The sequence below is a fragment of the Xenopus tropicalis genome, chromosome 9 (genome assembly GCF_000004195.4).
Source record: "Xenopus tropicalis strain Nigerian chromosome 9, UCB_Xtro_10.0, whole genome shotgun sequence".
NCBI lineage: Eukaryota > Metazoa > Chordata > Amphibia > Anura > Pipidae > Xenopus > Xenopus tropicalis.
The window spans coordinates 48384090-48410596 of NC_030685.2; the positions used below are offsets into that span (position 1 = coordinate 48384090).

Genomic DNA, 26507 nt, shown 5'->3' on the forward strand with positions numbered 1-26507 from the left:
CGGTGTCTTTACGATTTTTGCGTAAAAACGCGAGTTTTTCGGCGTCTTTACGAAAGTTGCGCAAAATCGCAATTTTTTCGTAGCGTTAAAACTTGCGCGAAACGTCGCGCCTTTTAAGTTTTAACGCTACGAAAAAGGCGCGACTTTGCACGCAAGTGTTAACGCTACGAAAAAATCGCGGCTTTGCGCAACTTTCATAAAGACGCCGAAAAACTCGCGTTTTTACTCAAAAATCGTAAAGACACCGAAAAAATCGCAAAAAATACGAAAAAGTCGCAAAATGTTCGTTTCCAATCGGAATTTTTCCAATTCGGATTCGAAATCGTGTCTTAGTAAATCAGCCCCCTTGTGTCTCAACCCTTTCTCCTTGTAGATTGTAAGCTCTTTTGGGCAGGGCCCTCTTCACCTCTTGTATCGGTTACTGATTGCTTTATATGTTACTCTGTATGTCCAATGTATGTAACCCACATATTGTACAGCGCTGCGGAATATGTTGGCGCTTTATAAATAAATGTTAATGTAATGTAATGTAATAATCTGGTTAGCCCCCTCATTGGAAGGAAAAATTCTTTGGTCTATTTGCATTAACCTTGGGACTGTGGTTTTCGGACCAATACAAACATACATATACATTGCCTCATGTTTTTGAGATCATCTTTGATATTTGACTTCAGAAAGTAAGACAATATATTCTGGTATCCTATTGTCTGTCCTCTATACATGTACCCTCCTGCCATGCACTAACTGCTCCAGTCGCAAGTACTGCTCCACCATCCAGGTGAATACCTGGTGGTGTTTATGGGTGGTAGTTAGCAGTCTTTGTTAGGGATATTAGTTAGGCCTGAGAGTGGTGGTCTTCTTTTCTCTTCTTTATAAATATTTTTTTTTCTATAAATGAGGCAATTTGATGGTCAGAACCATCTGTCTCCCATAAAATCAGTATTTCCTGAGATTGTTGTGAAGAGGTAAAAATAATTGCCTTGGAAGCACACATACAAACTCCTTAAAGGTTTGCTACTGGGGTGTATCTGCACAACTTGGTTAGCTTGGATAATATCAGAGCAGTTGAAACTGAATTTAAAGTAATTGGAATCAATTATCCCTATTTACACTCTACTTGGACTCCTTACTATGATTTTTGGGGACTTCAGAAAGAAAGGTTTATGTTATATTTATTTTCTTTTTACGAAGTCTTTTTATGGTGCAGTTCTGTGAGATTCTTTTCAGATCATTTTCATACCCCCCCAACTGTCCCGCTTTCTGCAGGACTGTCCCGGTTTTAATAGCGCATCCCGCTGTCCCGGATAGTTAAATTAATGTCCCGCGTTTCCATAATAGATTATGGAAATGCGGGACATTTATTGAACCACCCGGGACAGAGGGATGCGCTAGCTGGAGCCGGGTGCTCCTGCTCCTTCTGTAGCTCTGCTCCTTATGCGGCTCCTTGTGCGGCGGTGATAGGTCCTTTTATAATGTTGCGCCCCATGTGTACTGATGTCACATGTACGCACAGGGCGCAACCTTATAAAAGGACCCGTCGCTGCCGCACAAGAGCCGCATAAGGAGCAGGAGCCGCAGAAGGAGCGTCTATGGGGGGCACTGTGTATGGGGGGTACTGTGTATGGGGGGTACTGTCTATGGGGGGTACTGTCTATGGGGGCACTGTGTATGGGAAGTACTGTCTATGGGGCAATTGAGGGCACTGTCTATGGGGTCAATTGGAGGCACTTTCTATGGGGGCTACTGTCTATGGGGGCACTGTGAATGGGAGGGTACCATCTATTGGGCCATTGGGGGCACTGTGTATGGGGTGCAAAACTGGTGCATAGTTATAACTCACTTATAACTGACTGCCTTCTCTCTGTATTTGTATTTTATATGTAGGAGTTGCTATATTGTTTGGTAGTACAGTATGAGGGTATAGCACATTTTGCGTCTGATCCCCCCCAAAATGGGGTGTGGTAATTGGGGCGTGGCCACAAAAGTGGGCGTGGTCAAAAAATTGCTGCACTGCACGCGCCAAATCTTTTTGTCCCTCTTTTCATTTTTCAAATGTTGGGAGGGTATGCCTTTTCAGAATACTTGTGTATATAGTTTGGAAGTTTCTGAATCTATTTTCAGGTTGTATTTCTATGTATGATCCTTTTTTAGGTCATTGTCAGAATACTTGTGTAAATATCTTGTTTAGATGGTTATGTGTGTGTGTTTTGTTAAGCTCTCATAGATAGCAATACCTGTTCTTATGTAGTAATTCAGGATATTGTATATTGGCTATTTGTAGCCTAAATTTATTTATTTCACTTGTATTGTATTCGACTAGGCTTATGCTTGGTTAGTAGCAGTAGTCTGGCTGAATGTGTTTTGGGATAGGTTATAGTACAATGTGTAGATATTGGTGTTTTAGGTTTATGCTATAAACACATTTATATTAGTTATTATCAAAGAACAAAGATTTAGAACAGGACATAAGCACAGAACAACTGCAATTGTTGGATGATTTTAGACATCAAGACCAGAGGTCATTCTATTTGCTATTTGGGTCTTAAAATGCTTGCACAGAACAAGAAATGCATCTGTTGTCTCCTGTCACAAGTATTCCTAGTGCGAGGCTAAGAAAGTCACAAATAGTCTCAGAATCACCAACTACACAAATACCATACAGATCATTGTGCTGAGACACTTAAGCCTTTCTTAAAGATGAACAGAGAGACACAATTATGCTAAAACAAGTATGATGATTGGATGGCATGGGATCAGCCCCATGTAGGAAGAAATGGTTAAATGGCAAAATTTTTGTACGTGAACTTGTTCCCCTAACATCCTCATGAGCTTTCAGGACGTATAAGCTATTTATTTATTTAATACTCTGTATTAATGTACAGGTATACTTCAATAAAAGCTTTTTGGTTAATATCCTTAGTGAATCTGAATGATTCAAGTCAGGCCCAGGAGGAACTTCGGGGCCAGGCTCGCTTTAAGTAAGTATTTATTTAAATCCAAGAGTGACTTACTCACTGTGGGCAAGAATCATATATCCCTAGTGGAGAATCATATGGGAAGACGAGTACATATGAACCCAGTATTCAGAGCATTGAATACTGACATTTCAGAAGAGAAACACACATTGTCAAATACGATACAATACAATTATGGTCCGTTTATACCCAGTTTTGCCAGTATTTATATTGGATATTGGGAACATCTTTTCATCCATGGTAGTTTGTTAAATATAATATTTTGGCATAGATAAATAAATGATATTGAATTAATTTGCAAAGGAAATCATGATGAATTAACTCACAGCCTTGGCCACAGATTGTATTAGAGTTATAAAAAGATCTACAATAAATCATAACAAAACCAAAGTATACTGGGATATCAACTCTATGTTTCATATCCTCAAAAGTTCAGCATAAAAAACACCCATTGACTGCAAATTTTGTCAGCAAAGTAAAAGTGGACAGATTAGCTCATCATTCAGCAGCTCTACAGTTTAGAATTTATGCAGCTATCTGGTTGCTAGGTTTAAAATTACCCTAGCAACCAAATAGTGGCGTGAACGATAGACTGGAATATAAATAGAAGATGGCCTTAATAGAAGGATAAAATTTAACAATTTAGCCTCACAGAACAATAGGTTTTTGGCTGACAGGGCCAGTGACCCCCATTTGAAAGTTGGAAAGAGTCAAAAGAAGGAGGCAAATACTATAAACTATAAAAAGAGAAAAAATGATGACCAAATAAGAAGTTGCTAAGAACTGCCTATTCTAAGGAATGCAAAAAGTTAACTTGTGAAGTGAACTACCACTTTAAAAAGTATTTTAAAGTACCATTTGCACATATTAGCACCCAGTTATAAGAAGAAAATGTGGTCAATTGTGTGGATATATTGTGTGGTAACTTTTGCTGCCATAAATGTAAAGCTTGAAAATTTACAGCGATGATAAATCATTTACTGCCCCAGACTAGCTTACAGTCTAAGATCCCTATGGCATTTAGTCTAATGCCACACGAAGCGTATGACGCATATTTTAGGCAAGCCAGAAAACTCTTGCAGAGAATACACTCCATACACTTTAACATCACTCCACCTGTGTCTGCACTCAAATGAATTGAATACGCTCAGGTGCAGGCATATGTAGCCGATATCTGCATAAAAACACCAGAAAATGCAAAGTCTCGCATTTTTGTGCGGATATCAGCTACATGTGCCTGCACCTGAGCGTATTCAATTCATTTGGGTGCAGGCACATGTAGGGGAATATTTAAGTGTATGGAGTGTATTCTCGGCAAGAGTTTTCTGGCTTGTCTAAAATATGTGCGATACGCTACATGTCACTTTAGTCATAAGCCAATTAACCACCTGTATGTTTTTGGAATGTGGGAGGAAACCAGAGCACCTGGAGGAAACCTATATAGACATGGGGAGAGCATACAAACACCTTGTAGATAGTGCCCTGGTTGGATTAAACTCAGGGCTCTAGGCAGAAGTTCTACCCACTGAGCCACCATGCTGCTCCCCTGTGCACGCATAAGTGAAACACGCCAGGGGAGGACACCGGCTGGGTTTTTTTCTGGTGTCCCGGCAGCCCAGTCCGACCCTGCAGACAGGGTTAGGGCTATGATGTGACTGGTTGATGTGGAATGTAAGAGGCATATAATAATGTCTTTTTTCTGGTCTCTTTTTCTTTTTGTTGCAGCACATCTGTACCAGGAGAAAAAGTACTCTCATCCCTAGCATATTTCTGTGGGTCTGACGTATGCAACATGTAGGTTATAAACTACAGCAAAGCAGACTATTTTTTACTATGGCATGTACCTTCCATTGATTCAGGGCATATGTAATAAGATGACTGACAGAACACCTGGGAAAGTCCTGGAAGCAGTGTATATCTGTGCCAGGTTTCTTTGAAAGTAGTTCTGGACCATGTAGCCAGGCCAGGTTTTCTTGGGCTCAGGTGGGCTAATCAAACAGTTTTCTCCAATCTGTGTGGGACTGGTATCTGAAAAGGAGATGGTTTTGTTCCACTCTGAGCTGGAAATTCAAAATAGCATTAAGTGTGACTAGAGGTAGAGAAAGTAAAAGAAAAGAAAAAAAATCATCGTAATAAACTGTGTGCTGAAAGCCCTCTGGGACTTTATGAAATAAATGCTGTAAGTGTTGGACATTTTTATTTTTGTACAGTAATCTGTGTGCTGAAGCAAGACTGCTAATTTTTAGTTGAAGTAAGTGTGCGGAATCCAGTCAAGTTGCACTGGACTTTTAGAAGTGGCATTAAGTTTCTGTGCTAAAACTGTGCTGAGACTATAGTCCTAACTAACAGCAAAAAAAGTTGTGTAAAAAGGTTTTTATTTGCCCAAGTACATACAAAAAACAAGAGCAACGTTTCGGGCCCCTCCGGACCCTTTTTCAAGCTTGAGGAGGGGCCCGAAATGTTGCTCTTGTTTTTTGTATGTACTTTGGCAAATAAAAACTTTTTTACACGGCTTGCAACTTCAGTGTGCTACTGGATTTTTTTGCTGTTGGATATTGACCCCCATGCAAGGTGAGGTTCTTCCAGTATTTGCACCTGATACCCGTTTGGGTAAGTTAACAGAGGGTTGAGCTCCCCAGTACTGCTATTGCTATAGTCCTAGCTAACGTGAACTCATACAAAGCATGCATTCTTTAATAACTGAAGCATGTTTCTAATAGCATGTATTGTTTTAGACAAACTGAATATGTTCCATTGCACTCACATTTTTATGTACTGTTAGTGATATTATACACTGGTAGTATGATTGGTTTAAAGCTGCAGCCAAACCAAATACTTAATCTATTCTAGGCCCTGGAATATGCATGCCTGTAAAGTTGCTGCTCCCTGTGAGCCTCACAAAGATTTTAGGCCCTGGAGTATGCATGCTTTAAAAGCTGTACCCAAACTAAATTTTTCATTGTGATTGTGGGGTTAGGTAGTATGCATGCTTTAAAAGCTGAAATCGATATTGGTTAACTGTGTAATCTGAAAGAAAAAGTATGTTTCTGTAACGCCTGTATGCATCCTTTAAATGCTGCAGCCGATCTGAAGGTTTTACTGTACTTCACATAGATTCTAAAGGCCTGGCAGTATGCTTTCTTTAAAGCTGATGCCAAACATATTTTACCATAATTTGCATTCTTGGCCCTGTGGTACCTGTTTTCAAAACTGTAACCAAACTAAAAGGTTCACCTGTTGATTGAATTAACATATTGGTGTACCCCAGTGAATAAATTTTTCTTGTCCTTTAATAAGCTGAAGATGTAGTAATCAGTTTTGTTTGGTTTAGAGGTTCCATATGTGTGTGACACTATGGTCTGGCAATTTGCTGACAGAAGTATCAACCAGACTGAAGGAATTCTCTGGGTTATAGTAGCCCAGGGGCATGATAATAAGCTTATTTTAAAGCTACAGTGATACCTAGAGCACTTTTATTACCTCTTCTTGAGGTAAAGCTCTATAACTGGCTAATTTGCTTCTTAAAGGAGAAGAAAACATTAAATCAGTGGGGGGTACCAAAAGTTAGGCACCCCCCAGCGATTGTAATCACTAACACCCCGGGCAGGTTCTCCTGTTAGCAGAAAACTGCCCTAGCCCGGGGGATTCTTTGTTCTTTGGTGCAATTTGTTTTCCTCTTCTCTCTTCTTTTTGCCAGGGCATGGTCATGCACACTAGAGTGCTCATTCGCCTGCCCTGATCGGAACAAGAAGACAGAAGAATCCGAAGAGATTCTTCTGCAGGAGTAACCTGGGCTGGTGCAGATTTTAGTGAATAAGAGCACAGGCCCAGGGTATTGGAAAGTGATTAAAATCGCTGGGAGATGCCTCAGTGTCACCCCCCAGTGATTTAAACTTTAGTTCTCCTTTAAAACAATCACGTTGCCTGACTGTTGGCTAATGTTCAGGGTTTGTCATCCAACTGCAATCATTTGAAGAATATATACTAGTTCATATACCACTGTTTCATCTCATTCCAGCCATTGTATTATCTTGTTAGGAGTTCCTAGCAGTAGAGATTACTTTCATTCAAAGTTATGATCCATGTCTGTGTTTTGTTAAGAATGCCTTTTTGTTGTATTAGTGTTGTGGCCCTTAACTGGTTATATTTTAATATGGCTCATTTTAAGGTTACCATTTAATTATTTTTTATAGATGTCAACTAGTTGAATAGGGGCAGCTGCCATTTTGAAATCTTTCTCACATAAGGAAAATAAGGGTATGTGGAGGTCTTGTATTTCAGTTCTGGTCCATATTAAAAGTGAATTACGCTGCTTCCAGAAAAACAATCTCTTGATAAGTGGGTTACACAACCCCTCACTTTAATGTGAATCGCCTGCACTAGAAGGAGTTTCAGCACTTGACACAGTGTTTTGGAGCTTCCTAAAAATGAGGCATTCAACACACCAAAAATTGCCCCATGAGCCATTGCCCCTCTTTCAGACCTGCCTAACTAAAAAATTAAGCATTGTCTTCAGGTAAAAACCTTCTTTTTTGTAACAGTGACCCTTTAAGGAATGTAAGCTGGAAACATGCATGTTTTTGAAGCACGAGCCAGAGCCTATGTGAAAATAAAATGCAGTCAGTCCTTCAGAAAGAGAACAATTTTTTTCCCAAGTAATACAGACCAAATGTATCTTTTATGTGTGGCCAAAACCACAACCTAGAGAGAAAGTGTAGCAAGACTGATCTAATGGAAAGTCTCAGATTCAATGACTCAATGCTAGTCATCAAAAGCTGTGTCTGGAGAGTTTCAGTAAATAAATGACACAAGAGAAAGCTATATACATGGCTTAACAAGGTTATTAAAATGTGTTTTATCTAAAAAACTTGGTTTTAAAAGGATATCCTTGTTTCTCATACAAAGTGGAGAGGGAAAACTCCTGTGTCTGTTGTCAGTGGCAACAAATTTGGCAAAAGCATGCTATTTTTCTTTGTAATATGCAGTAGCATGCATATATATTTAGTTAGGTTTGATATAACATATTGGTAGCCCACCAAGTCCATTTTGTTCATCAGCCAAATCTATGCTGGTTCAAGGAAGATGTACACTGTGAATCTGTGACCTTGTGCCTGTACTGCACATATTCTTGGGCATACTCTTGCTGACGAGTATCAGTTTCAAACCAAGTGAAAACCCCCTCCTTTCTTTTATAACATATTATAGTACTGGCGATACTTCCTTTGCTCAAGTTTCAATGGGCATTATAAGTGCAGAGATAACAAAAGAGACAGTAGTAATTGTTGTTGTGTCCTGGTCTTTTCTGCAAAAGGCACTGTTGGTATGGTATGTCTTATCCGGAAACCCATTATTCAGAAAGCTCCAAATTACAAGAAGGCCATCACCAAAGGGTTCATTTTGAGCAAACAAAATTTAATTGTTTTAACTGATTTCATTATTTTTTGTAACAAAACAGTACATTGTACTTGATCCTAACTAAGCTACATGAATTCAGATTGGTGACAGAACAGTTCTGTTGGGTTTATTTAATGTTTAAATGTTTTTAGTAGCACAAATTACAGAAAGATCCCTTACTCCTGGTCCCAGACATTCCACATAATATATTTGTCTAATAAAATAATAATACCTGTAATGTCTTAATATACTCATAATAGCAATAATATAACTGCAAACTAATTACTAGAGTAATGAAAAATAACTTAATCTGTAACTGCTTAACCTGAGTCTTAGCTCCTGACCTGCCAGCCTGCCTGTCACTGCTCTGTCCTGCTCCCCCCCCCCCCAGCCTGCTTGTCACTGTCTCCCGCCCCCCCCTGCTTTTTGTGTAGTGGGGGAAATTGGAAATTACTTCAGAGAGGGGAAATGTAGGAGGGGTGGCGAGCAGAGGTATCTGAACTGTTCAAACATTATGCAGACTGTATGTGCCAGTGCTGACTAATAGCAGCCTCCATTAAGCAGATCAGTTCTGGTCCTAGCTCCTGACTTCTCCTGTCACTTTTCCATTCTGCTCCTCTCCCCCAACATGCTTGTCACTTTAGCCCCCTGCTATTTGCCCCCCTTGCTTGCTGTATAGTGTGGGGGTAGGGGGGAAAATAGAGAAATTTATTGTGGAGGGGGGGGGGGAGCGAGAGGTGTTACGAACTTCTGGTCCTGCCTTGGGCACAACTTTAAAACTGATTGATTTAAGTCCTTAAAAGCGACCTGTCACCCAGACATGAAAAGCTGTATAATAAAAGTCCTTTCCAAATTAAATATAAACCCCCAATTTTTTCCAAACTAAATATAAACCCCCTTTTTTTTTCTTACCTGTTAATCTTATATTGCCTGCCCTGCCCCTATGCATCAGGTGGGGCTGTCACCTGAGCTGGAACCACTAAACCAGAACTGCGTTTAACTGTATTTCAGTAAAATTAAAATGCACATTGCAATAGTAGGCAAGAATTGTTTAGTCTCATGGCTTTTTTCTCATGAGTTGTATAAAAGGGAGATAAAAGAGGACAGTCAGTTGGATTTTAAAGGGATGGCAACTTTTGTACTTTTTATTAATGTCCAGACTTAAACAACTGAAGTTAAACAAATTTATGTAAAATATATAAACATCCTGTATCTCTAGCTGAGATCATATGGTTAACAGACCATTTTCCATCATAAAAATCTTCTACTTCTAAAAGAGGATTGTACTGTGAATGTTAAAGTCAGCTTTCCAATCCAAAGGGAGTTTACCCCATGTATTTGGCATGTATTAATTCTGTCTTGGAAAGTATTATAAAACCACTCATAAATTGTGGGATTTGGCAAGATATGCTTTATAGCAAGAAGTCAGCATCTGATGATCCGAACATTTAAAGAAACTGTTCAGAAAAAAACACTTCATTCTTTTTAACTTCTAACAATAAGGCAATAGACTTACAGGGCAACTAAAACAGGACAACATCTAAAGGGAGGAAATAAGCAGCAACCTCTTTTACCACAGCATTGGCAGGACATAAGTGTATAAGTATATATCCTGGACTTTAAGAGTGCCAGTATTACTGCTTGCCTCTCTCCTTTGGTATACCACAAAAGCCTTTATTACTGGCATCTACAGTACCGTAACTTGACTACTGTGCCCTATAGTTCAGATTTATGTAATTTCCAGGATGGATGGGTTGTTTATCTTTTAAATGAGAAGGAAAGGCTAATAAAGAGTTAATCTCAAGTTGCAGGCATACCTTCAGCATACCTCCCAACTGTCCCGCTTTACGCAGGACAGCCCTGATTTTTTCACCCTGTCCCGCAGTCCCGGATTTGTCTTCAAATGTCACGCTTCCTTCGGCTGTGTCCCCCGGCTCTTCTTCTACCAGTGACGTTACATTCGCTATGGGGGAGCTGGAGAATGCTATGGGGGAGCTGGAGGATGCTAGGAGGGAGCTGGAGGATGCTATGGGGGAGCTGGAGGATGCTAATGGGGAGCTGGAGGATGCTAATGGGGAGCTGGGGGATGCCGGGGCTGATGCTGGGAGGGAGCTGGAGGATACTAGGGGGGAGCTGGAGGATACTAGTGGGGAGCTGGAGGATACTAGGGGGGAGCTGGAGGATGCTAAGGGGGGAGCTGGAGGATGCTAAGGGGGGAGCTGGAGGATGCTAAGGGGGGAGCTGGAGGATGCTAAGGGGGGAGCTGGAGGATGCTAATGGGGAGCTGGAGGAAGCTAATGGGGAGCTGGAGGAAGCTAAGGTGGACCTGGAGGAAGCTAAGAGGGAGCTGGGGGGGGGAGCTGGAGGATGCTAAGAGGGAGCTGGGGGGGAGCTGTAGGATGCTGGGAGGGAGCTGGAGGAAGCTTAAGGGGGGAGCTGGAGGATGTTAAGGGGGAGCTGGAGAATGCTGGGGAGGACGCTGGGAGGGAGCTGGAGGATGCTGCAGTGGGGAGCAGCCCATGTATGGGGACACTGGGGGAGGACCAGGAATGTTTTAGGGGGCCCTGGGCTGGCTAGCAATGTTTTAGGGGGTCCCTGCCCTGGCACCAATGCAAAACGTAACACCTGGCTACCAATGTTTTAGGGGGGCCCTAGATACCAGTGTTTTAGGGGGCCCTGGCTACCAATGTCTTTGTGTCCTTTGTACTGATGGGGCTTCATACAGCTCTGGTGATTTTCTGAGTTTTTAAATGTTTAGAAATGGGTATTAGAGATGCTGAGGGTCAATATGTAGCATGGGATGCTTGTGTTACACTGAGTCTGTCATGATATAAAGGTGCCACAGTGCGTAATGAAATCCTTAGGGCACAATATGTCATAAAATGATTGGGGCCACCGTGTCTGTCTTCTGGTGCACTTTGTGTATGTTATGCTTTTCAGGTGTGGTTTTGTAAAATGGGCCTGTTTTGGGGGCGTGGCCACGAACTGCGTGGTCTAAAAATTTTGACTTGCTACGCGCAGCAGATATTCTTGTCCCTCCTTCTACTTTTCAAATGTTGGGAGGTATGCCTTCAGTTGTCTCAATTGTGCCCTTAAGTCTCCCTATATTTCTCCCGTTCAGATGATCAGAAGCCAAAAAGGAAGGAAAAACACTGAGCTGTGTAAAGAAAGTTCCCATAATGCCTTGCTCCTGCCCAGACACCCAGACCAAGTGTACATGCTCAATTAGTTAGACTATGAGTCAGCTTCCTGCTGATTGGCTCAGATCCACATTTCTAAGGTAGAGGGAGTGAGTTCATAGCATTCTTGAGGGAGAGGGAAGCAGGAGAGAGCGGAGAGGAGACAGCTGTGTGTCTCTGGCACAGGAAAACAGACACAACTAATCTTTTGATAGAGAAGTCAGTGCAGCATTTCTGTGAGTGCTTATGGCTGTATTTACATAGAACTTTCTGATAAAGGGACCATGCTCTACTATATCCTTTAGTTACTGTGTCTCAAGTCAATGAAGGATTTGAGTAACTTTTTTCCAATACGGGAATAAGAGGCTTGCATAATTTTAAATCCCTATTGGATGATTTGCAGATACCGAATGATCTAAAATATGGTAAAATATGAGCTACAATATGCTGTCATATTAACAAACTTTGGCCAAAGGGCTACAGTTCCACCTTTATCAGACACAAGTCCTCCACAAATTTTTAACTGCATGTTTCTACTATTTCTACTATCGAGAAAACATTATACTACACAACCTTTTCCTTCCTTATTCATTTTGTATTTGAAGGCAGTATATCTATGCAATAATTTCTGCAGAATGCTTTATCATACCTGAGTAAACAGACCTAAAAGCTTTCTCTGTTTAAGATAGCAGCTGCCATTTTAGCTTTGTCTGACGTCACATCCCTGCCATACATTGCTCCCTGGAAGAGCTCTCTGCTCAGTTAAAAGCAGAGAGGGGAAAGGGGAGCAAACTGAGCAGGCTCACACGGTGCCCTGAAGGATTTTTCTGAGAGAAGGAAGACTGACACAGAAGATCATGTATACAGAATAGAAGTAAAATAAATGTGGTGTTTCTTTTCAATAAAGACTCAGAGCAACGGTTCTGTAAGTGTTTATGGCTGTATTTACATAGACCTTTCTGATAAAGCTTACTTGGTTTTTACCTTTTCTTCTGACAAGTTTCTACAGTACATTTCAGTGAAATTACATTTGGAAATATGATACCCAAGTCCCTATGATTTTTTTACTGTAGATTTATATATGTCTATACATTTTCTGTTGCGTCAGGTAAGGATGTCTAATGGTACTGTCAAATTCTATTTACTGTTGAGTCAAGGCAAAGTATGTAATGCTTCTCTTTCTACCAGTTGATAATCTTTGAATACAAAATGATCAAACTCATTTTCACTTTCAATATCTTAATTATTTCAAGAGTTTAGGGAAATTATCTAATTTCACATCTTAGTTCTTAATATTTGTTAGCATGGTGGTGCAATGGTTAACACTGCTGTCTTGTAACACTAAGGTCCCTGGGTTCATTAACTGAATATTTGCATGTTCTCCTTGAGTGGATTGTGTTCCAGGTCCTCCCAATATACAAACAGTATTAACTGGTCCCTGACAAAATTGACTATAGTGAGCGTATGCCTGAATGTTATATATTTAAGCCCCACTGTGGCAGGGACTCATATGATGTAAACTTTCTATAAAGGATATGTCAGCACTATATAAATAAAGAAAAATACCTCTTATTATCTATCATATCTCCTAATCAAAACATTTTACAAAACATTATGTTTAATTTTCCAGTTTAATCTAAAATATTATTTATTCTGTAGGGTCTAAGAACTTAGTATTGTGTAGTAAAGTGACTCCACCATATAATGACAAATCAACTTAAGAATATCATGACACACTAAACAATGGATATAGCTGCACAGTTGACACCAGCATCTATGCTGTAATAGTAAAATAACTGTAGAATACTGCCTCGGTAACTCAAGCATATTAAGGCACAGTCCAGCCTGGGCAAAGTAATCATGTCATTTGGAACTTACTTCACATCAGGACATTATTATGCCAATAACATGACTCTGAACTTATACAATATCATTGCCATATTTAAATCCACACCCTCTACCATTATTTATTGAACTTGATGCTTCTGATATCAGCACAGGGCATCCTTTCTTAGAAGCAAGAAATAGATGGGAAAATAAATCTGTGCATCCGCATAAGTGAGGAGCAAATCTCTTCAGAAATGAAGAAAAATTAGCAAACCGCATTGAAGTCAATGGGCGTATTTCTCATTCCAAATGCATTGAAGTCAATGGGAGTTTTTTTCACTCCAAATGCATTGAATTTAATTGGGATTTTTTTCATGGCATTCTGGTTATTTTTCTTGCAGTGAAGATTTTTGCTGCAATTTTTTACTGCAGGTTCAAAACAAAAAATTCACAGATGACAAATTTATTTTCCTTTGTATCAGTGGAAAATGTTTGTTAGACTTATAGTTTTTTTTCAGTGCACAATGCAAGTAATAAAAACAAAATATACATCACCTTCAAGCAGGCATTGAGCTTTTTGCATAAGGATCTTTATGACAGAAGACTGCCGGTCCCACGTGTAAGTTTAAGGAGACAGCAGGAGCTTAGGGAGCTAAAAGTCTTGGTGTAGGAAGGAAGGGTTTGGGTTCCTAGAGCACTGGGCTAACTTTTCTTTGGGGTACAATCTATACAGCCATGACGGATTGCACCTCAATGGAAGGGGGTCCGCTGTGCTAGTGGAGAGAATAGTTAAGAGGCTGGAGGAGTGTTTAAACTAGACAAGGGGGGTGGGGTGGGTGAACTAGAGTGTAAAAGCTAGTGTGAAAGCTAGTGTAGACGGGGCAGTGGGACTAGTAAAGAGTTGTGGGGGAGGAGTGAGGGGGGCATATAGTATATCAGATAAGGAGCTTCCGTTGTTACAAGGGAAACAGACTAAAATTTGCCTTAGCTCTAACTCTCCATTAGCTAATGTAAATATCAGAGGGAGAAGTAGTAATCTCCGCTGCATGCTGGCTAATGCACAAAGCTTGTTGGGTAAATTAGGGCTATTGCATGTACTGAAAATTATAATTTAATTGGTATCACTGAGACCTGGTGGGATGAAAAATGCGACTGGGCCATAAATTTAAATGGTTACACACTTTTTAGGAGGGACAGAGAGATTAAAAAGGGGGGAGGGGTTTGTCTTTAAGTAAAGTCAGATTTAAAGCCATGTAGTAAAGACATTACCAATGAAAGTGTTGAATCTCTTTGAGTAGAAATTTCAGTGGGGGGGGGGATGAGGCCCAGCTATTGTTGCAAATGGAGGAGGCTTCACAACTGGGTCAAGTTGTTATTATGGGGGACCTTAATTATCCGGACATTGAGTGGAGTAATGGGGTGGCTAAGTCAGAAAAAGCTAGTAGGTTTGTAAATATGCTAAATGACAACTTTTGATTTCAGGCGGTTCAAGGACCTACTAGGAATGACTCTATTTTGGACCTGGTAATATCTAATAACACTGAACTCATCTCTAACATTTGTGTGGGTGAGCATTTGGGGAACAGTGATTATAACATGGTCTCCTTTGAGATAATGCTACAGAGACAGCTCTATAAGGGAGTAACCAAAATGCTCAATTTTAGACGTGCAGACTTTGCCAGTATAAGGGCATCTCTGCAATGTGTCAACTGGGAAAGGCTTTTCATAGGGTTAGACACAGAAGGAAAATGGAACATCTTTAAATCATTGCTTTGTAGGTATACACAACAGTATATTCCCCTTGTAAGCAAGGAGAGGCATCGCAAAGCAAAACCTTTATGGCTGAATAAAAGTGTTGAGCTTGGTAAGAAAAAATGTGCTTTTAACACATTCAAGTTAGTTGGGACAGCAGAAACTTTCATCAGGTACAAGGACCTGTTATCCAGAATGCTCGGGACCAAGGGTATTCCGGGTAAGGGGTCTTTCCGTAATTTGGATCTTCATACCTTAGGTCTACAAAATTATTAAAACATGAATTAAACCCAATAGGATTATTTTGCAAACAGAAAGGATTAATTATATCTTAGTTGAGATCAAATACAAAGCACTGTTTTATTTTTACAGAGAAAAAGGAAATCAATTTAAAAAATCTGAATTATTTGATTAAAATGGAGTCTATGGGAGACAGGCTTTCCATAATTCGGAGATTTCTAGATATCGGGTTTCCGGATAATGGATCCTGTACCTGTAATTGGATAGAGAAGTGGCTGAAGGATAGATTACAAAGAGTGGTGGTAAATGGAACATTTTCTAATTGGACCAGTGTGGTTAGTGGAGTACCGCAGGGGTCAGTCCTTGGTCCTTTGCTTTTAAACTTGTTTATTAATGACCTGGAGGAGGGCATAGAGAGTACTGTTTCTATTTTTGCCGATGACACTAAATTGTGCAAAACTATAAGTTCCATGCAGGATGCTGCCGCTTTGCAGAGCGATTTGACAAAATTGGAAAACTGGGCAGCAAACTGTAAAATGAGGTTCAATGTGAACAAGTGCAAAGTTATGCACTTTGGTAGAAATAAAATAAACGTGAGCTATCTACTAAATGGTAGTTTGTTGGGGGTATCCTTAATGGAGAAGGATCAGAGGGTTTTTGTAGATAACAAGTTGTTTAATTCCAGGCAGTGTCATTCTGTGGCTGCTAAAGCAAATAAAGTGCTGTCTTGTATAAAAAGGGCATTGACTCAAGGGATGAGAACATAATTTTGCCTCTTTATAGGTCCCTGGTAAGGCCTCACCTTGAGTATGCAGTGCAGTTTTGGGCTCCAGTCCTTAAGAAGGATATTAATGAGCTGGAGAGAGTGCAGAGACGTGCAACTAAACTGGTAAAGGGGATGGAAGATTTAAGCTATGAGGTTAGACTGTCAAGGTTGGGGGTTGTTTTCTCTGGAAAGCGATCAACGCACCAGAGGCCCCCCCTTTAGATAAGAGGAACGGAGCTTCCATTTGAAGCAGTGTAGGTGGTTTTTACGGTTAGGGCAGTGAGGTTGTGGAATGCCCTTCCTAGTGATGTTGTAATGGCAGATTCTGTTAATGCCTTTAAGAGTTCTTGAACAAGGCTATTGTGATACTAATATCTACAGTTAGTATTAATGGTTGTGTATATATATAGTTTATGTATGTGAGTGTATAGATAGGTAAGTATAGGTTTGTGTGTGCTGGGTTTAATTGGAAGGGTTGAACTAGATGGAGTCTGGTCTTTTTCAACCCTATTTAACTATGTACCTATGTATTATTTCCTTTCAGGTAATGATGACCACACATAGGCAGATTTCATAATTCTCATCTTGTCTGACACGTTTTGTCTACAGTCATTTGAATTAGTTGTTTGTATCAATTAACTGGATTCCGTAACAACTGCACTAACCAGTCTCCAATGACCTTCTGGGACCAAATCCAAAGAATATTGCTGCATATTTATTCACTTTTTTCTTAATTTTTTTGCCACTTTTTACACAGTTGATTGTCAGCTTCTACTTGACATCACACTCTCATCTATTATACATGTTACCCAGGATGGCAACCTTGGGCAACCCCTCTGTCAGTTTCTAAATTAAACTGTCTCATGCCTTATACTCTGTTAATGCCTTACAAGTCTTTGGAAAATGAATGAAGCTGTCCTTAAAAAGTGTGTGTTTTTTTTCTACTCTGGGTAAAAAAAAATGGCAACTTCTATCCAAAATTACCCTTTGTACACTGTACTTGTATAATTAAATAATCATTTTAAGTGTATTGGGAATGGTTATGATTTTGATTTGTTTTTAAAACATTTTATGTCAGGGTATATAGTATAAGGGTTCCATTTCATATACTGGGATAAGAAGTTTATGCATGGGGTCATTGATATAAATAAACTAAATGCGATTATTATTTTCTCCATTAAGCACTTGGATTTACATCTTTCTTTGCAGCAACAGTTGTCTTGTGTTATACAATCCTATTTTTACTATATTTCCATTCTGTTTGCCAGACCTTAAGGTCATAGCATTAAAAAATTTCTATTGCTGCTACCAAAGCATCGCATCATCTGAACAGTGTTTGCATGACAATCGCCTGCTGATCAATAATAGCAGTGCTGCACATTGGCCTTAAAATAAAGTCACTCCGAATTTTGTGTTTTGATCTTGCAGCAAATAAAATGTTTTCATACTAAAACATTAGGTCATGTGCTCAACATATAGTATGTCTACTGTTTTATTTATTTAGTCTACGATTCGTGTGTAATTTCTTGCAATAAACTGGGCAAAATCTCAAGTTAAGTCACATTCTTTCTGCACCTATATGTCAAAACACTGAATTAAACTAATGTTGCAAAAGGCAATTATAATAACAATCATATAATTACCTTGCTGAGCAAAATAATTTACATAGCACTGCAGAACGCTATATGCCAACTTCACTGGCTACATATGCAATTATTTTAGTATAAGATTTGCTGGTGTGTTAAGTGTCAGGCCCCATGGAACGGTAATTAATAAATATTTTGGTGTACCCAATACTTTGAACACTTAAAACTAGATGGCTTCTCAGGCACTTGAGTATGTAAGGTTTATGCAATCATGTATTCATTTAATCTTATTTTTTAACCTTAATATTTATAAATTAATTTTGAATGCTTGTATTTGAAATACATCAAATAGAAGCAAAAGATAAAACCTAGGAACAAGAATGCTATTTAAAACATAATTCTTCCAAAGTTCAAATTTGTTGGAAGCACCTTTGGCAACTGGCGCATTTACATGTGACTCCTTGGATAGTGTAACAATCTACTAACTTTTCCCTGTTGGCAGTATTTAATATTTGGCTTGTGCTTTACAAATATGCTTAAGCCCTGTAAAACTGGCATATGCTTGAAGACTTAAATACATTTTCATGTGCTGTCCCTTTTTAGTACTCTGGCAGACCCACTGAGGACATGTTTCCCAGCATGTGACTGTACATAACTGCTAGAACTTTTGCTTAACCAGAACAGAGAAACCCCCTGTCTTTGTATTTCCACAATGATACATAAAATTGCTTACAAGAGGCTGCAGTTTCCAGTTTATAGAAATAAATATCAACTACCTGTACACACTACACAAAGGTAAGCCATTGGCTACTTTAGTATACTAAGATGATACACTTTGCATAAATGTATTTCTAAAGGGTATTCTGTCACACAGTTGATAGACTGGAAAACAGTAGCAAACTCCCAGGAAGAGAGAAATGTAGAGGAAGGAAAACATTTGTTAATTTTGTGCAGTTTGGTTAAGTTATTCATACAGAACTCATTGTTTTTATAAAAAATACATTTGCGTTCAGTCCACAGTTGCAGTGTAGTAAAGAACATACCAGAATAATATAAAATAAACCCTGGTAAGCCAAAAAAGCAATTAGGCAGTAGTTATACTAACTAAACTTAAATACAAAAAGAACCTGTAAAATATTATATCTAGGTAATTAGAAAAATGCATTTATTGGAGAACACAATAGTGTCTCAGGAGTAAAATAAAGATGTTTTTTTCTACTGCTGCAATAGATAATACACAACATAAATAAGGGTTACACAAGTCCTCTTAGGACCTACTCACTGTTACCTGGTTATGACTATGAAGATTTTCATTCATCCAGGTCATGGTATATCTAGTATAAATAAATCTAAAGCAACTGGACTTGTTAAGTAATCATTGGAGACGTTTCAATACGACCAGCTTCTTCAGTTCAATTGACTGGTAGGGGAAGTCCTCAGCATATGTACTCTTCCACTAATCCAATCACAATGGCACATTGTAACTTTTCAGAGAGGTGACACATAAAATTCACAGAGGTGTGAATGCTGTGGCGTTACTTTGAAAGGATTACCAAAGTATCATGCAACTCATCGAGATAGGTGTTATTTGTTAGAGTTGCATGAATGGATGTGTGAAGGGTTCTGAAACTGCCGGGGTACAGATGTTAGAACAGCATTGTATGTAGCAGACAGATGGTGTTGAAGGCCCCCACCTGTGTTTAGGGATGATTTCTCCACTTTAACATGAATAGCCTCTTTTACACCTCTTTCAAACCAGCGGTCTACTTTGTCCAAAATTTGGACATTGCTATTCTCAAAGGTCTTTTAGTTGTAGAAATACAGCAGAGTCTTGGCCTGTAGCGTTCGCCCTCCTATGGAGAGCAGTTGGAGAGTAGTTAGAGAGCAGTTGCTTTGTCTCCCCAATGTATAGGTCTGTGCACTCCTTGCTACACTGGACTGTGTATACCACATTGCTTTGTTTTTCCTTTGGTGTTGGATCCTTTGGGTGTACAAGTTTTTGTCTCAGTGTGTTGTTACTAAGTTTAAAAAACAGAGATGTGGTGTTTGTTGAAAATCTCCTAAGTTTCTCCCTCCGACACTCCTGCTACATATGGGATGACTATATTGAGCATACTCTGTGCCTCAGGATGGTTATTCATTTTGGTGTTTCTGTTAGGCTTAGTTGCTGTTGTTTTGACAAAGTCCCAGTCTGGGTAGCCACAAGCTTTCAGTGCTCCTCTCAGATGTTTGTGTTCCTTGTCCTTGGACTTTGTATCGGTTGTCACACTTTCCGCCCTGTGGTGTAGAGTTCTAATGACACCCCATTTGTGTTCCAGTGGATAGTGAGAATTGAACAACAGATATTGATCTTTATGAGTGGGTTTCCTGTATACTTCTGTTTTCAAGTTACCCCCCTCTTGAATGGACATCAAAAAGTCCAAAAAAGCAAGTTAGTTCTCATGGACATCCTCCCTTGTGAACTTGATGTTATTGTCCACCAGTGTTCTGAAAAGGTCGCCATTTCATTGGATCTGATTTTAAAGTGTCATCTACATACCTGAACCAGTAACTTGGTGCAGTTTCATTGAATGTAAGGCCTTCCTTTCCACTTCCTCCATATACAAATGGGGCTCCATCTTTGTGTATCTTGGGGAGTCCATATAAACATGGTGTAGCTTCTCTGGGTTACAGGCGGTGGTATAAAGCTCAATCAATGGCTTCCTCCTTTTCAAGTTGTTGTAGGCAATCTATCTACCTTTTTCTTGTAACTGCTGCTTGGGTCTCTCCTTAAAGGTTCATATGTATTGCTATTACTGAGTAGCGTGGTCATTTTGCAGTGATAGTCAGTTGTGCTGAGCACAACTGTGCATCGCCCTTTATCTGCTGGAAGGATAGTGATGTTCGGGTCCTTACTAAGAGATGTGAGAGCTCTCCTCTCTTGTGTAGTAAGGTTACAGGGAGATGTTCTGGCACTTGACAAGGCAGCTGGCACTTTTAGTTGGAGTTGTTCTCCTTCCTCCATTTTTTTTTATACTAGATGCTACCTGGTTACTGTAACATTTCTTGCATCTGTAACAGAATGCTCTCAAACACTGCCCATTTTGATAGAAACCTGGATAATTGGTTCTGAGTAGATCACACAACAGTGATGCATCAATACATCTATGCATGTATAGTAGTAGAGGTTTACTTAAACCCACTTTACTCTTACTTTACTCCTCTACTACTATGATACACAGAAGGGGGTTGTGGGAGCACTCCAAGGCTAAACAGAGTATACAAATACATTGTAGTGTGACTGATCTGGCCAAATTAACTACAAGCATACAAAAAGAGAGGGGGATTGATCAATGCACATTTCCTGGTCCCCTGTTTCATAAGTAAATTGTCTATGCTAGTGCATGTATTTACTAAAAACAGGGGTTTTTAGTTACAAAATTATGATCACAAGATTGGTAAGCCACCATACCACGTCAAGGTAAACCCCGTATGGTGGCCCTATCTATTTACCTCTGGTCATACCCTGGCACTCTCTTCTCCTTTACAAGCCTCAAGCGGGGGAGGATTAAGCCTGTAGAACCAATGCTGTGGTCTTGGCAATCTCTCTCTATAAAAGCTGAAGGCATGGGGGTAGACTAAGCCCTCTGACTCAAACCAGCCCCCAGGTCAAGAATGGCTACTGTGAAAATCAGGACAGTTGGGAGCAATGGTACTTCCTTTAAGTTCCTGAGACGGACCAATAAGGATAATGTTTGAAGAAAAACATTTTGGAAAGATACTTTTTATGTTGCTGCAATCATTCCACACCATATTCATATTAAGTATAATGAGAAATTGCTATATTCATCTATTGTGGTAAAATGTGTACTTTTCCATCTGGGGTAAACTTACTGTTAATAGAATTATTATTATAATCTAAAGGTAAGGCTTACTTATAAATCAGTGCTTTAGGAGTATACTACTGGAAACAGTTTCTCTCCATAAATCATACATATTTTGTATTGGTTTGGGAGATATGAGGATTTCAAAATCAGTTGTATTTCCCCCTTTGGATAGAATATGTTTATTGAGTATTTGTCTCTATATTATGCTCAGTTTTGAGCAATTTCACTGCACTTGTGTTCCTAAATGAGTCTGGCAGTTCTTATAAAGTACACACAAAGGAGCATTTTTACTTACATGGTCCTTCTAAGGACATTTTCACAAAATATGATTCTTGGCAATACCGTCAGCCACTGTGAATGGCTACAGGTTTTACCATCCCAACTGTGTGTGTGTAAGCATCTTGCTAGAATTTATTGTCACTTGGCATGTATTGCCATTATTGAAATGTGTAACCCAAAAATTCTGGATTTTCTTAGAAAATATTTTGTAGTATAAGATGCACAGGGGCAATTCACTGTAGCATGAGTACAGATTTGCATTACCTTCTGTTTGGTTTTTGCTTTGTTTTCAACCAGCCACTTTAACTCCCTCAGATCCCAAGGGTGCCTATTTGGTTTACTATCTATATATTTAAAATGTTCTATGCTTATGTGTCAATAACCTGCATGACGCCTTAAAATGGTCTATAATTTTGTGGTATTACTAATTGCTAATAGCATTTATGTTCACAACTACCTCAGATTATGTTCTGATTATGTTTGTATGTACTTACAGGGGAATAAGAGACATCAGTCATTAAAAGCCGGTTCTCTAGGTCTTGTACTTTACATTTCAGTTCTGTATTTTCTGTCTCTAGTTCCTGAATCTGTAACACAAAACACAGTAGTATTAAACAACCTATATAGAGAAAGAAAGACCTAATCACCTGTACAGGAAAGCTCTGTGTTATTGTTATACTATGTTACAGTTTACAATTATAGACTGTAAAATGAATACTAGATTGTGGTTGTAAATTTGCATAGTGCACAGCTTAGAAAAATGTTAGTGACAGCATTAGGTTGGTATTTTGTTTTATATGTTATCACATGGTGGTGAAATACTTAAAACATAAATTATGGCAGCATGTTATGGATTTTGATTCATGTGTTTTAATATACTAGGTAAAAGCAAACACACCAGCAGGTCCAGCAGGAAGCATTTAATTATAAGCTTTTCCAGTAGTTGTCTTAGAACAGCCAATGTTGCAGTAACAAACAGCAGTGATTCAACTGTTTTCACAACTTGTTTCAAACACAACACTCTATCAAATGCTGGGTCCTGAGAGTACCTACTGATAGAATGTTGCAGGGGAAAGCAAGCTAGATGCAGTAGATAAGGAGACTGTCTATAATGAAGAATGTTCCTCCCGAGGCAGTGGTAATACTCCACTGGCAAATAAACCACCCTTGAACAATTATCCATACGATCCTTCTGGAGCAAAAAATACAGTGCTCGCTTACAAACATAGGTGCTAAATTGCACAAATGTAGTTGACAATAGTAACCCATCAGCAATTAGTTTTGAACAGTCTACTATGGAAAAATGAAAGCAAAGACCTGATTGGTTGCTAATGTTAACTGCCACTGGCAAATTTCTGCATATTTTCTGTGATTTTTAATCCTTAAACAGCTCATTCAATTGGGGTTACGTAGAAAAAATGCATAAACACTATATGAACCGATTATCTGTTAGAATGACAGTGTAAGGCAACCCTTTTTTCATGGAATCTGTGATTCCCTCTGCAGAGTCCCTCTGATTTTTGTAGTAGGAGGTGCACAGATTCCATGGAAAGCAAAAGGACTTCAAGACTCAGAACCCATCACTTCAATATGGAACAAGGTGAGAGAGGGGTTGCTTTATACTGTCATATTAAGTGATACTGAGAAATGGTTCAACAGAATAACATGGATTCCTTTAAAGAGATACTGACACCAGAAATGAAACTTTTTTTTACACCTATCATAACATTGTCTTTGCATGAGCTTTAAAATTTTACCAAAAAATTATTTCCTGATGCTTTTCCATTCCTTATCTGATCCCCCATGTTCTTCTATGAGGGGGCTGCCATTTTTGTGCAGTAGTAGGCTGTTAGCATTAGAAGCTATAACTGACAAGCTGAGAACGGACAGTCAGGTTGGCAAAACAGTCAGGTTTAGGAACTTCAAGCAACAATTACATACAAAACCAGTCCTAACAGTGAAAAAAGATCAACATGACCTATAGGTAACTTTTTATGTAGCTTCATAAATTGAAAATTCATTTTTTCGTGTCAGTATCACTTTAAGTCTTTAGAATCAGGTAGGTCTGTCTTTAAACTGTAAAACTAATAAGGGAGGTTGGGAGCTGGAATATGCATTAAGGCAGACTATAATGCTTTCCAATCAGACTGTAAAAGCAGATATGTCTGTGTTGAAAAAAAATACCTTCTAAGGTGAAGCAAAGACTTTATATAAACTTTAGTTTATCATGTGAAATTTTGGGTATCAAAATTGGATATATCAATTATTCCTATGTAACCACAAATATGATGGCAAAAACAGTATACAGGATAATAGGCACTGCAATTCTTAAAAATTCAAAGCCAGTATGATAATAAAACTGCAGCTAAATAAAGAAGTTTAAGTTTAGAGGAAAGTAAAGGTACTTTTGTAGCCTATCATATTTTATTAAAAAAGTGAAGATACGTTTTCTCCTTCACAGTTTTCTTTTTATGTGGTCCCTTGTTGAAATCTGATCAGTCCAACAATTAGATCACCCCAATTTGGCCCAATGCTGTAATGCCCAAATTAATCTCCATAAAATACCTTTATATTGCAGGACAACCTCTTCAATCACATAATTGAATAGAATGATTGCCATCTGGAACTTCCCAACTGGAAGCATGAGATACAAAAGTGCCCAGAGTGTTGTCCTAAAACTGTAAAATCTTACCAAATCTAACTGAACAGGGACAACAGAGAAAGGTGAAAAGACACACACCCCTGAAATACAGCATGGGCATAGTTTTCTGTTTTAATGTTGTGCCATTTAGCCCATTTTGGAAGTTTTATATATTTAAGGCATCTCCAAATATACAAGGTTATAGAAGTAAATAAAGCAATTTCTTATGTGATTTATTGCTATCTATATAACCAAACTCACCCTTCTTTGCAAACCAGCTAATTGTTTTCTTGTTTCAACATCTTTTCCTCCTGACTCCAGAAACTTCCTGTATGCCAAGTCAAAAGCCTGACCAATAGTTAATGTGATCTCCTCAGCCTAAAAACAAAATAAAATGTAAAAATATATCTGCAAACTAACAATTATGAAAAGACTATTACATTTGATTATTGATTTATCTAATAGAATGATCCAAAAATAGTGTACTTAGAGGTCTGTTGGTGCAAATAGTTTTCATAAAATGAACTTTGAGAAAAACTTGGTAAAATATTGTATCTGTTGTTGGAAAGCTAGTTAATGAGTGAATAGCAAATACAGTGAACCCCAAAGACCACACAAAGGCCTGAGCCTAGGGTGGAACAAAATAGCTTGGCTATATGAACTTCTGGAAAATTACAAATTATAAACAGAGACTGATCTCATGATTTATAACATAGGGTGACAAGAATGTAGTGCATAACAGTAAAGTCACCTCAAAGTGTATGTTGTTCTGGTATTTCATTGCAGCTGTTGATTACCCAGCTATCTACTTCCACAAGTGCAAAAGTGGGAAACCCTAATAAATGGTACCTACCCACTAGAAGCATGATGGAAAGCTTTCTACATTGTGAATATACAAATTATCTTGAAAATCATTCCTCTATCACTGGTACTCGGCACCTGAAAAACATCACCACATCTAGCAACATACAAGCAACCAACCAATGCTGGAGAAACTGTGGATCCGTAGGACACAACTTGCACATACTGTGTGGTGGAATTGCCTGCTTCTACACTCTGTTTGGATATGTCTTTCATTAAGTGATAAAATATGTCACTAGCCTAAACATCAACTTTATAAAGGGCTGGATTGAATCCCAAAACGTTGCCTTAAGGAAAGTCATCACTTTTCAAAATAACTGATGTGCTGCTGTTTTCTTCATTTTGCATTTATTTAACCAGGAAGAGGGTACAGCCTGCACCTGGGGCTACAAGGAGCTGTTTCCCATTGTGTAGCACACCTTAATTGATTCTGGCCTAAACATCAACCTCGCTACAGTAGCTTTCCTAAATATGGAACTAGAATCCATTCCACCAATTCACAGAAGTACTGTTTTCACATACAGCTTCCAGACTTTTGATTCCCAGAAGGTAGAAATTATCTACCCCCACTTATTATTATATTTATATACAACAGTTAACATGTACATATCAACAATTCACAAAAATGGTTTGCAGTTACATTGGATTAGGATCAGAGACACTAGGGGGAGGGCCCTGCTCGCAAGAGCTTACATTCTAAAAGATCAGGGTAACTAGCATGGCGTTAGAGTTCGTGTAGGTGTGTAAAGTGACAGTAAGTGCAGAGTGAGAGGTGAAAACCAGTGGTTAGTGAATATTTTAGGGAAATTGCATGTCAGAGGGTTTAGGTTATAGGCTTGCGTTAAAAGGTGAGTTTTAAGACAGACACTATAACAGAACATCAATCCACAATCCAAGAACATGCCTAATATGAATATATCTCTGCCATTACCCTTGATAACACTAAAATCTGTGGGATGACTAATCAAAATTGACAAACAAAAAAACCTTATCTATGTCACCTTAAACAAAACCACTAACCTATTTATGAACAATAAAGTCACATACCTGGGACCTAGAAATGTGTTACTAATGCTTTTCTAATGTTTTTCTGTCTTCCATTTTATCCTATTCTTCTTCCTATTTTCTTTCCCTTCCTTTT

General features: G+C 38.9%; 1 protein-coding gene across 2 annotated transcripts in view; it reads right to left on the bottom strand.

Moving 5' to 3' along the window:
- The window catches only part of gulp1 (GULP PTB domain containing engulfment adaptor 1), a 132398-nt gene that overhangs the window by 18269 nt on the left and 87622 nt on the right, over window positions 1–26507 (bottom strand). For both annotated transcript variants that reach the window (XM_018097629.2, XM_031893544.1), the window contains exons 8-9: window positions 24767–24883; window positions 22359–22451 (exon numbers count right to left, since the gene is read on the bottom strand). In XM_018097629.2, the coding sequence (XP_017953118.1) occupies window positions 22359–22451; window positions 24767–24883 (210 nt within the window). The remainder of the gene's footprint in view (window positions 1–22358; window positions 22452–24766; window positions 24884–26507) is intronic.